The following is a 15789-nucleotide window of genomic DNA, read 5'->3' as shown; positions in this document are numbered from 1 at the left end:
GTGTTAGGCTCTAGACAGCCGCCCACTGTGCTATATTCTGTAGGAGCTTGCAGTTTTTGTCTTTTCTGAGAGAAAGGGATGAAATTATCCTCTGGAAACCAAGTCTTGTATAGCCATGCAGAGTAAAATCTGTTAAATAACTCAAATACATGTGGTGTCTCCACTTTGGCTATTGTTGTGTTTGGATATCATTTTGATCATGCATCACAACTATGTGATGACACTGCAAATATGTAACAAAGAACTGGAAAAATACTCTCAACTCAAAGCCATTTTGATTCTTTCTAGTTATTTGTATTAAAATGCTGTTATTTTTCTCAACATTTTCTGTAGTTTTCAGGTTTCCCATAATGAGTAAGCACAGCTCTTTCAAAATAGAGGGAACAAATTTAAATAATATATATTCCATAGAAAGTGTTTTTCAGACAGATGTGATTTTGTACCCAGAGGACATTTGGAAATATTTGAAGATACTGATGGTCAAAACTGGGGGAATGGTAGCTGAGTGCCAATAGTTCATGCCTGTACTTGTTCAGTAGTTCATGTAACTAATTAGAAGGCTGAGATCAAGAGGGTTGCAAATGAATGCCAGCCCAGCCAGAAAAATCAAGCAAACTCCAGCTTAAAGGAATAAACTAATCGTAGTGACATGCACCTTTTATCCTAGGTATGACAGGAATTACAAAATAGGTGAATTGTGGTCCAGGCTCAAGTCTTTTGGCCAAAAAAAAAAAGTGGACTCTTATCTTAGAAATAACCAGTTCAGGGGCTGGGAAGGTGGCTCAGTGGTAGAGCTCTTGCCTTGCATGCCAGAGGCCCTGGGTTCGATTCCTCAGCACCACATAAGCAAAAAAGAAAAAAGCCGGAAGTGGTGCTGTGGCTCAAGTGGTAGAGTGCTAGCCTTGAGCTGAAGAGCTGAGGGACAGCGCCCAGACCCAGAGTTCAGGCCCCACGACCGGACCCCCCCCCAAAAAAAGAGAAAGAACCAGTGCAAAAGATATCTAGAGGCCTGGATCAGTGGAAAACTTCCTGCTTACCAAATGTAAAGACCTGAGTTCAAACATCACTACTGCTTTAAAAAAAATCCTAAGAGGGGGTACGTTGTGTGTATCATTCTGCTGAGCATGCATAACCTATAGCACATGTCTTCATGAGGCAGAGTTAAAGCTTATGCTGTCAATAGTGCCAAAGTTGAGACGTCTTGTCCTTCATAAAGAAAACAGACTTACGTTCACTGTAGAGATCAGATTCCGTGTCTGTGCTGCCTGAAATGGTAAGGAGGGCCTGAGACCCAATGCTATTCAAGTCAACCTTTTCAATATCAGCTACCATGGAATTCACAACATGTTGGTCAAAGAGAGCTGGCCTGGCAATCTACACAGAGAACATAAAAAGGCATTAATTATCTATCATATGGAAGTTTCTGCTTGAAGAAAAGTAATTCCTTGAATAAAAAGAATCATTGATACTTTTTATTTTAAAATTCACTGAGACTCATGAACCTCACTTGTACTAATAATTTAAAATTTCATTTTCAAATTTAGAAATTAAAATAATTGTCTCGTCCATAGTCACAAAATTGAATTTTTAAACATTATATTTCATAGCTTATATTTCAAATTTGGGGGGGCTAAACACCTTTATAGAAACAATCATGTAGGGTGGTAGAAGTATATTGAATACTAATCGTATTTGTAATGTAAGGATTTTGTTATTCTCCCCTGTTTAAAAGAGTCAGATTAGTAGCCGTTTAATATGTTGTCCACATTTAATTTGTACAAATGATTCACAAGGTAAATGTTAAGTTCAGATTGCTTTGTTACCTTTCACAATAATTTTAAATCACAGAAAAGTTGCAAAGGAAGGCAGAGAATTTCGGAATATTCTCCATTCAGCTTCTTATCATGTTCTATAAGTGTTACATTTTTCCCAAATCAAAAATTAACATTTGGACAGTACAGTGCAGTAGTACTAACTAAACTGTAACCATAATGCAACTTTCACTCCTTTAACAATTCTGTTTCAGTTCTAACATTGACTTTAGACGTACACACTGTATTTTTGTGTCTAGTTGGCTCCCCTCAATCTGTAAGAAACTCTTAGCCTTTCTCACAGGAAAGATTTATCTTAAGTCTGTCGCTTCACACTTGGATTGGGTGACTCAAATACTCTCAGCAGACCCACATACCTGAGCAAGATGTAAGAAAGATGTTTGTCGCTTCAGAGAAGATACAAATCTTCTCACAATCGGTATTTTCTTGTCAGTTAGGGCTTCAGGCAAGTTTTCCAAAGATGAAACAACCCATTGCTCCCAGTTTTTGGCAAAATTTCTTATGTCTGCTAATAAACTACCAAAAAAAAAAAAACATCCAACCCTTTATGTGTTAAATGTACATTGTTCAAAAAATGCATTGAATAAACATATTTTAATAGTGATATACTATTTTTAGTCTCTCCTCCCAAAAGCATGAATTTGAAGTCAGACAGATTCAGAGTAGGGCTGAATTTGCTATGTAGTATGAGGGCCATTTGTCATCTTACTCAAAATATTTCATTCCGGGTTGGGAATGTGGCTTAGTGGTAGATTGCTTGCCTAACATACATGAAAGTACCCATAAACAGAAAAAAGCCGCAAAGTGGCACTTTGGCTGAAGTGATAGAATGCTAGCCTTGAGCACAGAGAGGCTCAAGGACAGTGCCCAGGCCCTGAGTTCAAGCTCCAGGACTGGCAAAAAAAATCATTCCCTCAAGCTCAAGTTTTCTCACCTGCTAAACAGGAATAAAAATAGTGTTTGGTTATAGGGTTATTATAAAAATGATGCAAAATAATTTAAGAAAATGCCTAGGTGAAAGCCTGGCCTAAAGGGAGGGATCAATAAGTATTCTTTCTTATTAAGTCACTATTCAACCATTTTATACAATAATGTATTTCTAAGAAAATGTAAGTGCAGGGTTACTATTGCAAATCTTGGCTTGCTAAGAGATATGACACTTGGGTAAAAACATTCTATTTATTTAGTATTTTGGCAGCATATTTTTATAATCCAAATATAATTTTGTGACATTAATCATCAAAAGCATAGTAATTACAGGCCCAGTGTAAAAATTTACAAATGTTGGCTATGTGTATGGGAATATAATCTTCACATGTCAATAAAACAACTCTAAGTATATTTGTGGTGGTGCATATATTAGGGAGCAGTAAAATGATAAAGGAAAAGAGGCAGAGTTTGAGCATTAAAATCTAGGCTCAACTTCATATTAATTAGCTTACTCATAGAGAAGGTTCTCCATTTAGAATAAGATGACAAGTGAAAGGAGAAAGAAGAACGCAGGGAGAAGATAAATGTGCTTAAAATTCATTATATGCAAATACCATAATGAAACAGGCAGCCCTCAGATTAAAGGGATATCAAGCTTTATTCTACCCCCTTTTAAGAACTGAGGTTCAGATACAAATATTGAGGCACACCTCTTCAAGCTGATACGGAGACCAAAGTAGCAAAGTCTTTTTTACTTGTCACCCTCATACAGGGGCCATGCTAATCTTTGTATAGTTCTAATTTTAGTCTATAAGCTACCAGAACTAGAACTAGTAGCAGCAAATATACTAAGCCAGAACTAGAAAAGTATTCTTTTTTTTTTTTTTTGCTTATGTGGTGCTAAGGCATCGAACCCAGGGCCTCAGGCATGCAAAGCAAGCACTCTACCTCTGAGCCACCTTCCCAGCCCCTAGAAAAGTATTCTTTTTTTTTGGAGGGGGGGGTCCAGTTGTGGGGCCTGAACTCTGGGCCTGGGCGCTGTTCCTCAGCTCTTCAGCTCAAGGCTAGCGCTCTACCACTTGAGCCACAGTGCCACTTCCGGGTTTTTTCTTTTTGCTTATGTGGTGTTGAGGAATCGAACCCAGGGCCTCAGGCATGCAAGGCAAGCACTCTACCACTGAGCCACCTTCCCAGCCCTAGAAAAGTATTTTTTTTTTTTAATTGTGAAAATACTGTACAGAGGGGTTACAATTACATGGGCAAGATAATGAGTACATTTCTATCAAGCATTGTAGCCTCCTCCTTTGTTTATCCTTCCCATCCCATCCTCCCCCCCCCCCCCCCCCCCCCCGCCCCTCCACCCAACCCTCTCCTTCCCCCCTGCCCGCCCCCACCAAAGTTGTAAAGTTCGTTTTCGACATAACGACTTGTACATCTCATTGTTGCAATGGGTCCACCTGTATCCTTATTTAAACGATTTGTTTTTCCCATTCCCCTCCACAAATTATACCGACATCAAATACAGTGAAAGCAGGGGTTATACTGTGGGGGAGGGACATACAAAGCAACAATAGAAAAGTATTCTTGATAAGTGAATAAATCACTACCTGATGTTTCCCTTTAGTATAATGTATAAGGAGAAAGTGTTGTGTTTATGAGAACCAATACTGAGGGGGTTGTTATCATTAAGTAGTTGTACAAAGGAGTTGCCATTTAATAAGCAGTTAATGAATACAAGGTATCTTGATCATCAGTGTCATCCCTTTCAACATTCTCACTCATCCCTCCCCTACCTGCCCTTTCTGTCACTCTCGCTGAACTTACCTTTCAGGCATTTCTTGCATTGTAGCAGGAATGAGTATGTCTGTAAGAACCTTAATCACAGCAATGGTTAGTGATATATTTATATAGCAAGACACAGTATATGTCAATTACCTTTTCTTCTTAGCTTCCTATTGAATAATATCAATCTTTTCTGAAAGCTATCATTTTTCTCTAAAATGACAGGATTTGTGTGCTGGTTGCACATGAGACAATGAAACAAAAGAGAGTATTGTTCAGGTACCTAATGTTAATTACCAGTGGACTGGCCTTTGTAATCATGTACAGTTTTATTAACTAGCAGCCATTCTCTAGGTGTGAGATGATCTCACAGAAGTTCATTTTATACCGCTGTGGTTACAATGCTCTCTGTCTTTGGGTTTACCATGAGAAAAAGAAACTGAATTTATCTTAAGAGAGTTATATTTGGGAATTTTGTTTTGGACTCAAAAGAACAGAGCAGAAATACATTTTAAAGGAATTTCTCAATTACAGTCCTAACAGATTTGCTTTGCTTTGATGGTGATGTGTGTTCATGAGCTCCAGGTCTTTACTGCAATGACTTTTTGTTTTTTTTACAAATAACTTTATATGAGGACATACTGACGTACTATTTCAGATTTATTGGGTTGTTTTTAATTGTTATTATAAGGGTGATGAACAGAGGGGTTATAGTTAAATAAGTCAGGTGAAGAGTGCATTTCTATTTGGACAATGCCACCCCTTCCCTTACTCTCTCAGTTTTTGTCTCTCATCCCCAATCATTCCTTTTCAACACAGTGTCTAGTGAGAACCACTGCTGCATTTTTTCACCCTTTGCCCCTCCATTTCTGTGCCCCTTTACCTACATGAACTAACGAGACAAAAAAGAAAAGAAAACAAAAACAAAGAAAATATCCTCTTGTTTCCATTTTCTGGATTTCATTGCAGTAATTATCGCCTTCTTGGATCTTGTTGCTGTGCAGCTTGGCTTAGGTATTTTCCCTCCTGTTATATGTTTGACTGAAAGGCCAAACAGCTCAACTTCACTCTGAGTATCTTTGTGGGACTTCATAAGACATTTGTGGAATATTACTTGGTTAAGAACCACAGTTGGGCAATAATGCATAGAAGCTGATCTTTCAAGATTTTCAAGGCATTCATCCTACAAGGTGCCTATTTCTGCTTTTCTTTAAAGCACTAAGGACATGAAATGAACTTGGTGTTTTTTCATCTGAAAACACCTTAGAAAGTTAATATAAATTAATGAAATGGCCATACATTAGCAAACATGGGAAAAGTATGGGTAAAACACATTTAGAACCACTCTTGGCTATAAATAGAGACCAAGTTTGTTTTACTTAATGCAAATTTCTATTAAAATTGAAAGCTTTTGTTACAGACAAAAATAATCTATCAACTACATACATTAGTAAGAATGTGCTATGATGATTCTTGTTTTCTGGTCAGAAAGTGTATCTCAAGTCAGAATTAAATTTATGATAAATGGATTGCAGGAATTTAGATCGAATTTTATTTAAAGAAATAAATGCTTTGTGCTTAAGATGTCCCAAAGAGCTTACCTTATAAAGAATTGAATCACAAACACAGAAAATGTCAATGATGACAGGATTTTCAAGCAAGGGAAGAAGATGATCAGGCATCCCTTGCCAAAAATGCAATAAAAAATGCTGGATCTAGTTAAAGAGGAGAACAAACATATGTTAAGATTTTTCTGTCAGATGAACTCATTATGAGCAGGACATAAAAGCATGTATAATCTAGGCAAGACAGTATTCTTTGTCATCCTTACCTCTTCAAAGTTTCCACTAATTGCATTGTCCAGGATACACTGGCAGTGGGTTTTATACATCATTATGAGGGTATCAACCTATTTCAAGGAAGAAAAAGCTTAATCAAAGCATCTTTTAATACTGCCTTCATTTGTTCATTTACCATACACCTTTAAGCTCCTCAGATATTGTGTCAATTCTGTGAAGTCAAAAATAAAGGCAAAACTCCATTTCAAGGATTTTACTACTGCTTGTAAAGGGAGAAAGGCAAGTATTTTGAGGATTGCAGTATGGTACAACAACAATGGGGAAAAGGTAGCTCTGCCAGGACCCATGGTCCAAGCAATACCTTGATTCTTTGTATTAGGAAAATGAACAGAAGACAGTAAACTATATTATTTTCCCCATAGTTTTAAATGCCTCCTTGGAACAGTGTTAGTATAATGATTTCAAGTTTTAAGTCTGAAATCAGCTGACCTGGAGTGCCCAGCTCCACTGAATACCTGACCACATCTGACCACAAAGTTGCCTTGTCTCTGAGCCCTTTACCTTTTAAGTAGTAATAATATAATACTCATACTAATAACATATTACTTGTGCTAAAAAAGAAGTCAATAAAGATGAAACTATACCTGCCACACAGTAAAACAACCTGACTAAATATTATTTAGAATGGACAAAGGTAGCAAATAGCATATCCACGAATAGTTGCAAACACTAAATGTCCATTATGAGTGGATAGGCTCTCTTGCCAAGTTACTCTGGATATTTGGATTACACAGTTTTAAAATTTTTAAACAGTTTGGCTGGGGGATATAGAGTGTTTTAGGGGTGTGTGAAATCCTGGGTTTGATCCTCGATATCACAATTTTTAAATATTTGTAAGGACACATCTGTAATCCCAGCTACTTGATAGGGGGAGATTGGGAGGTGCATGGTTTGAAGCCAATCCAGGCAAAAGTTTTCTTAGATTCTCTCCAACCACCCCTCCTCAATAAATAAACTGGGCGTCCTGGTTACATCTCTTCTATTTTTCTCCTGTGAGGCATAGGTAGAAGGATCACAGGTTATATTAGCCCTGAACTGAAAAAAATAGCTAGATCATAAAATAGATAGGGAAATGGCTCAAATTGTTCAAGTCTTACCTCATGAACAGAAGGCTACATGTTCAAGAACCCCAAAATAAGGAAATAGATTGTTGAAGGGATGACACTGATCAAGATGCATTGTATCTATAAACTGTTTTACTGGCAACTCCTTTTTACAACTATTTAATATTTTTTTAAAAAAAGAGAACAGAAGAAAGGGGAAAGTATATGCAGAATAAATAACATTAGATATAAAAAAGAGATGAGGGTATGGGCAACAAAGAAAAAGTTATGAACATATTCTAAATTTTGCAATGGATTAGAAACAGGTATTATTCTAACAACTCAACATTACTGAAACTAGAATCTTCATTTTGTATTTTGGAAATGTCTCTATCCATTAGGATGATCTACGTAAGAATGCATAATATTATTAATATTGGTAATACTAAAGTTTCAATACTAGAAATGAGAGGTGGGCCTTTTGGTTACCCAGATATGAATCTTGTCTCTCATCTGCCACTCATTACCACGTGACATTTGGGCATTCACATTCATGAGGTTGTTTACATGATATAGCAGCAACTCTATAACAGAGTTAGTGTGAGGCCTCCATGAATGAGTAGATAAGAGATGATTCGAACGATCTGTAGTACATGTTAAGAAATCAGTGGACATTAGCTACTTTGAGTCAGGGAGGTAGGGTGGCTGGCCTATGCTAACACTTTGCATTCCACCCCTTGTTCCTGCAGTGGAACTCACAGCTGAATAAAGATTAAATGCAAATTACCAGTCTCCTTCCAAAGAAGGAGCCTTTGGACGCCTGCTGCCTTGTGGCAGGATGTGTTACTATCAGTCAATAAAACTACATTATACTTTCCTATTTTAAATTCCTTCACCAAAGCATATTTTTAAAACAAGGACAAGATAACATGAAAGATGGAAGGGAAGACATAACAATGCCAAACATTCTTCCAAATACTCTAAAAAGCAGATGCTGGTGGCTAATGCCTGTAATCCCTAGCCACTCAGGAGGCTGAGACTTAAGCATCGCAGTTGGAAGCCAGCCAGGCTCTGAGTTTAAGCCTTAGGACCAGCACAGGAAAGAAAGAAGGAAAGAAAGAAAGAAGGAAGGAGAAAGAGAGAGAGAAAGGAAGGAAGGAAAGGAGGAAGGAAGGAAAGAAGGAAGGAAGGAAGGGAGAGAGGAAGAGAGGAAGAGAAAGAGAGAGAGAAAGAAAGAGAAAGAGTAAGAAAGGGAGAAAGAAAGAAAGAAATTAAGAAAGAAGGAAAGAAAGAAAGAAAGGAAGGAAGGAAGGAAGGAAGAAAGAAAGAAGGAGGGAGGGAGAGAGAGATGGAAGGAAGGAAGAAAGAAGGAAGGAAGAAGAAATCTATTGATAGTATTAACTACTATGAGTACTTTCTGTGTTTAATAATATTTTTCAGTTTTTTTGTTGTAGTGTTCTTGCATTCTTTATAAACATGATTTCATTCAACTTTTTGAAAATCCATATCACGTTATAGAGTGTGGGCCAGAGACAGGACTCAGTCCAAGATAGGCAACAAAAATGGGGTCCAGTTGGTAAATACTTTGAGTAACCTATGACGATTCAGAAGCAAGGCTAGCTCAAGCTGATAGGTTTCTCACTGAGCAGTCAGTCACTACCCCTTCTTTGTTCTGAAAAAGGAGTTTCAAAGATTTAGCTTCAGCTCCACCCTCTTTTTAGGAAGAACAGATAATGTGGGAAACTTGGTGACTGACAAGGGAGGGTAAAAAGACTCTACTGTCCTTAAGAGGAGAAGAAGAATGTCTGTCCTTGGTGCTCCTGAGGACACACACAGGAATGAGCCCAGAGGGCATAGGTCATGCGAATGAGAAAAGATCCAGCCCTGCAAAGCTGACAAGGAAGGAATTCCTTGAAGGCCAGCCTAGAAGCTGAAATCAACTATCGCCTCTCTATTATTCTCTGTCACTTGTTCTCCACCTCCTCCTCTCTGTCTGACTCACCTGGTATATTTACCCGGTAAACTTCTTCATGACATGTTCCCATGCAGGCAATCCTCACCACCAAAGCAACCCAACCATACCCTCCCTCGAAGAACTGCCATACCACTGATTTCTGCTGCTTCCCCTACAAATGGCCGCATGCTAACGTTTGCTAGCAATTCCTCAATAGAAGCCAGAATATTATGTATTCTATCTACAAAAAAAAATATGAGGTAATCTTGAGACACATGATTAGAGAAGGAAAGTGAGTGTCCCTTTGGAGACACACCTGGATTCAATATCTGAGAATTATCTTCAATTACTGATAAAGTACCTGATCATAGCAACTGACAGCATGTCTGTCTGCGAATACATACAATATCTTAACAGATATAGTATGTCTGTTATCAAAATGAACTCTGCAAGTTACTCTGCATCTCCTACCTAAAAGTAGAGTTTAAGTTAAAAAAATGTGTTAATTTAAGTTCTGTTTCTAAAAAACAAACCCATTGCTGAAGCAATATAGCTGAAAATTAGCTAATAATATTTCTCTATGTTTATACCTTGAGAATTTGAATGAGTAAGGCTGGAGTGGCTCAAATAATAGATGACCAGCCAGGAGTGGAAAAGTGGAGCAATTGCATGAGGCCCCGAGGTCAAGTTCCAATACTGGCATACACACACACACACACACACACACACACACACACACACACACACACATACACACACACACATACACACACACACATACACACACACATACACACACACACACATACACACACACACACACACACACATACACACACACACATACACACACACACATACACACACACACACATACACAACACACATACACACACACCACACATACACACACACACACATACACACACACACACACATACACACACACGCACACACACACATACACACACATACACACACACACATACACACACACATACACACACACACATACACACACACGCACACACATGCACACACACACATACACACACACACATACACACACACATACACACACACACACATACACACACACACACACATACACACACACGCACACACACACACACACATACACACACATACACACACACATACACAAACACACACACACATACACACACATACACACACACATACACACACACATACACACACACACATACACACACACACACATACACACACACACACACACACCTGAGTTTGAATAAACTCACTGTTTTTAGAAAGATGTTTTTCTTCAATGCTAGCCAAATTATCTTTAGACAAAAGAAACATAGAAGTTATAAGCTCTTGATTTAACAGGATGGCTTGCTTTTAAAATAGCCAATAGGACCTCAACAAATGACTCTAGGAAGTATGGAACTAAGAGGGGATCTACTGCATTGGCATAACCATTAAATACTCATACCAGGGTTTATCTGTGAGTCTGAACATAATGAAAAAAATTATTTCTTAACTTTTAAAAAGCCTCCATATATCACTCCCCTATGACCCAACAATCCCACTTTTGGGCATTTACCCAAATGATCACAAACAAGACCATATTAAAGCTACCAGCACAACTATGTTTATTGCAGCATTATTTACCATAGCTAAGATATGGAACCAATCCAGAGGCCCTTCAGTAGATGAATGGATCAAGAAAATGTGGTATATATACACAATGGAATTCTATGCCTGCATCAGAAAGAATGGCATTGCCTCATTTGTTAGGAAATAGAAAGACTTGGGAAAAAAATTATATTAAGTAAAGTAAGCCAGGCCCAAAGAAACATAGCTCCCATGGTTTCCCTTATTTGCAATAACTAGTATATGTATGAGACAAGCAGAAACGGTCAGATAAGTTGATGTTCGGTGAAATGAATCCCAAGATAAGGACTCAAATGGTTTTTCTTTCTTGCTATTGTTTCTAACATATTTATAAGATGATTTCTTTGTTGCTTTGTATGTCCCTCCCCCATGGTATAACCCCTGTTTTCACTGTATTTGATGTTGGTATAATTTCGGGAGGGGAAGGGAAAAAACAAATTATTTAGATAGGGATACAGGTGGACCCATTGTAACAATGAGATGTACAAGATGTTATGTTGAAAAACGAACTTTACAACTTTGGTGGGGGGTGAGTTGGGGGAAATGGGAGAGCAGGAATGGTAAGGGGAAACAAAGGAGGAGGCAACAATGCTTGATAAGAAATGTACTCATTACCTTGCTCATGTAATTGTAACCCCTCTGTACGGTATTTTCACAATAAAATAATAATAATAATAATAATAAAGAACTGCAAATGTGGACTAGCACTGCATTGTAGAATTTGTGTGTGTGTGTGTGTGTGTGTGTGTGTGTGTGTGTGTGAACTCAGTGTCTGGGTGCTGTCTCTCAGCTTTTCTGCTTTAAGACTGGTACACTACCACTTGAGCCACAGCTCCACTTCCAGCTTTTTTAGTGCTTAATTGGAGAGAAAGGTCTAACAGACTTTCCTTCTCAGGCCGATTTTGAACTCTGATCCTCAGATCTCAGCCTCCTGAAGACCTAGGATTGCAGTCATGAGTCACTGGCACCTGGCCAGAATTTTAACATTTAAAGGAGTCTTCTTTTATAGTCTTGGCATTCTCTGAGTATCTCCTGCTCAGTGTTAGAAGCAGAATCTGTCCCAGAGAGATGCTTAATGACTATTTCCTGAAGTACAATGGCGCTACCTATAAACTAACTTCATTTTGTCAATTAAAAAAACTGTACACAATAGACATATATTCTAGCATTTTCTTCCTTACTATAAAGTCAAGTTAAAAATATAATCTATAGCATTTTAAGGTTTATATCACTGCCTTCTGATTACGAGCTATCATAGAGATGGTAAATAATTAATTGAAAAGTGTTTAATCAATGTTAGTAAACATTTGTCTCTCCTATAAATCAGTCATTTCTGTTTGATTACGCAGGTTTCTGACTGCTTCCTCCAAGTGCTATGAGCTTCCCAGCAAATGGAGATATGGAACTCACATATCAGAAAATCAATAGAGAAATATCTTTAATTGATACCTTGTCCTTAGAAATGCATCCTTGGTACACAAGGTGTTGAGCACTGGGGAATTCTGGAAGAAGTGTTCCTGTTTTTGAGCTCAGTGAATATTTACGAGTGAAACCACCCTGTAATTTATAAAATAAAAAGAAATAAATCAATAATTGGATATAAAACACAACTGTAGTAAGATAGAACCCCAAAAATGTTATTCTTCATTCTTACAATTTGAAGGACTTGGACCGTTCAAAGGACTTGGGCAAATTGTAATAGCACAAACTAAATATGTCAGTCAAATTAGTTCTAAACCCCAAGTAATTTATTATAAGAATATTTTCCTATCACACCAAATATTTGTCAGTTTCTAAAGTATTTTGAGCTTAAACGTAAATTAGTTAAACAGCATAAGTTTAGGAATATCTATTTTCCTAAATATTATTAATATTATTTTAACTATAAGAGAATCAGGAAGTGAAAATCCTGACTTTTGATTTATAGATCGTGTAAGTGAGATGATAAGTAAATTAATTTATTCAGACTCAGAGATAATCTAGTAATTACCAAAAATTTTTGTGGAGTCAAAATCTGATTTCCAAATTAATATTCAGAACTTTTCCACATCAATCTTCTGTCACCCTAACAAATACATGTTGTCCTTAGGGAAGAACAATTCTAGCAGTTTCTAGCAAATTTGAACAATTCACAAATATATAATTTATGCTGCTGCAATGTCAAATGTACCTTTAAGACATCTACATAGAAAAAATGTACATATATTAATAACAGAACCGAAACATTAGGCAGTCACTAGTTATTCCTGATCTAAAACAACATTTAACTAACTGTACTGTAATACAGAGTTTGGGCAAAGAATAAAATGAGCTTAGTTAGGGAAATAAAATGTTCTTGGCAGGGATGAAATTTTGTTCATTCCCATACATTTCTCACACTACTTATAGACTCCTGGTGTATCTTTGTTTACCTCTGTCATATTAAGTATGTTTACTAGACAAAGATTTATTGCTGACATAAATAGACTTAGTTCCCACCCTGTCTTATCAAACCTAGACTTTGTAGAACTTTGTAGACTTACCATGATAGAACAGAAAGAAATTGGGAGGACTTTTGTGTGGTTAAACACCAGATACTTTAAAAGCACTGATTTCATGTTGAATGATGATTACCTATATAACCTTTTAAACAAATTTTATACTAAAAAATGTAGAAGTCCATTTTTTCCAAATTAAATTGCAAGTTTTTGCCTTAACCTCTATTCTAATCATAATAAAGAATAAATATTTTTAAATTAATCAAATATTTTAAATTAATTAACTAGCTCAGCTGATCTCTAGTCACTCTATTTAATCTTAGTAACTAAGATAGATTCCATGCTTTGGGTTTGCCATATATAAACAAAAGAATTTAGCCGGGCACCGGTGGCTCATGCCTGTAATCCTAGCTACTCAGGAGGCTAAGATCTGAGGATCGTGGTTCAAAGCCAACCCGGGCAGGAAAGTCCATGAGACTCTTATCTCCAATAAACCACTAGAAAACCGGAAGTGGCGCTGTGGCTCAAGCGGTAGAGCGCTAGCCTTGAGCTGAAGAGCTGAGGGACAGTGCCCAGGCCCAGAGTTCAATCCCCACGACCAACCAAAAAAAAAAAAAGTATTTGTCATTACACTGTGAAAAAATGGTACTAATCATCAATAAGGAAAACAAAATAGAATACACAATGACAGAGGTGGAGGGGAGGAGGTGTGAGGGAAGGAATGATAGGGGGGAAAACAAAGGAGGAGGCAACAATGTGGATAAGAAATGTACTCATGACCTTGCTCATGTAACTGTAACTCCTCTGTACAGTATTTTCACAATAAAAAATTTAATTAAAAATGATGACAAATAATCCCTTTCTTTTTATTGGCAGTATTGGAGATTGAACTGGTTGATAGGGAGGCGCTTTATTCTTTGAGCCACACCACCAAGCCCCTCTTTGCATTTCCCCTTTAAGCTGGGGAAGACTGTGCTCTTCCTACTTGTGCTTCCTCCTGTAGCTATGGATGGCGGAGAGTGCCCAGTGCCACCTTGACTCAGCAGAGACTGAGATGGAGTCACAAAAACTCTTCGCCTCCGCTAGTCCTAGCTTCCACTTCTCAGGTAGCTAGGATTACAGGCTTGTACCACTGCACTTGGCTCATCTTTAAAAGAAGAAAATGTTACAACAAAATATAAAAGTGTCTGATAGAGCCACATAACAAAATGCACTTAAATTCAAATTTTAACAAGGTTTGCAGTTTTTTCTTGTATATTTTATCTTAATTGAAATAATCTGATTTATCCATGCAAGAAGTGATTGATGCAACAGGAAAAGTAAACAAAAATAATGTATATGTCATCATGTAAAATGTAAGTTAAATGTAAAAAATGACTATGAACATACAAATGTTGTAAAATTCAAGTTAGAAATAAAATAGTTATATTACTAGTAAAGAAATATTATAAGCAAAAGGATACAAGATTTGGCAGGTGTTTTCAAGCATTCTGGAGACTGGTAATTCAAGCTTAAAAGATTTTTGGTTTCAGAAACTTATATTAAGTGAAGTAAGCCAGGCCCAAAGAAACATAGGTCCCATGGTTTCCCTTATTTGCAATAACTAGTATATGTCTGAGTCAAGCAATAAAGGTCAGATAAGGTGATGTTAGGGAAATGAGCACTATGTATTCAAATGTTTTTTTTTTCTTTCATGCGATTGAACACATTTATAAGGTGATTTCTTTGTTGCTTTGTATGTCCCTCCCCCACGGTATAACCCCTGCTTTCACTGTATTTGATGTTGGTATAATTTGTGGAGGGGAAGGGAAAAAACAAATGGTTTCAATAAGGATACAGGTGGACCCATTGCAACAATGAGACGTACAAGTCGTTATGTCGAAAACGAACTTTACAACTTTGGTGGTGGCGGGGGAGGAGGGTTGGGTGGGGGGGCCGGGGAGGATGGGATGGGAAGGGGAAACAAAGGAGGAGGCTTTGATAAGAAGCCTCCTTTGATAAGAAATGTACTCACTATCTTGCCCATGTAATTGTAACCCCTCTGTACAGTATTTTTCACAATAAAAATAAATTTTAAAAAAAAGATCTTTGGTTTTAGAACACAGAAGAGAAGAAACACTTGCCAAGTAATTGGACACTAGACAGGGGTAGAAAAATGAAAGAAAAACTCTAGGTTGGTCTCACTCATCGCTGTTATTATAATAGTTTCAAACAAAATATCAGCAAAATAAATCCAGCAAGGCATAAGAATGA

At 37.3% G+C, this 15789-nt stretch overlaps 1 protein-coding gene and 1 non-coding gene across 2 annotated transcripts in view; both read right to left on the bottom strand.

The window, feature by feature from the left end:
- Rfx6 (regulatory factor X6) overlaps window positions 1-15789 on the bottom strand; it is a 53653-nt gene that overhangs the window by 10573 nt on the left and 27291 nt on the right. Inside the window, exons 7-12 of the mRNA XM_042669274.1 lie at window positions 12509-12616; window positions 6376-6453; window positions 6146-6259; window positions 4587-4636; window positions 2189-2348; window positions 1230-1374 (exon numbers count right to left, since the gene is read on the bottom strand). Of these exons, the coding sequence (XP_042525208.1) occupies window positions 1230-1374; window positions 2189-2348; window positions 4587-4636; window positions 6146-6259; window positions 6376-6453; window positions 12509-12616 (655 nt within the window). The remainder of the gene's footprint in view (window positions 1-1229; window positions 1375-2188; window positions 2349-4586; window positions 4637-6145; window positions 6260-6375; window positions 6454-12508; window positions 12617-15789) is intronic.
- On the bottom strand, window positions 3494-3600 carry LOC122103475. Its single transcript, XR_006146764.1, has one exon. It is a non-coding gene; the product is annotated as a U6 spliceosomal RNA (small nuclear RNA).

The sequence above is a fragment of the Dipodomys spectabilis genome, unplaced genomic scaffold, assembly GCF_019054845.1.
Source record: "Dipodomys spectabilis isolate Male_0828 unplaced genomic scaffold, ASM1905484v1 ptg000001l, whole genome shotgun sequence".
Lineage (NCBI taxonomy): Eukaryota > Metazoa > Chordata > Mammalia > Rodentia > Heteromyidae > Dipodomys > Dipodomys spectabilis.
The sequence above is the reverse complement of the archived record's forward strand: the minus strand, read 5'-3'. Positions and strand labels throughout refer to the sequence as shown.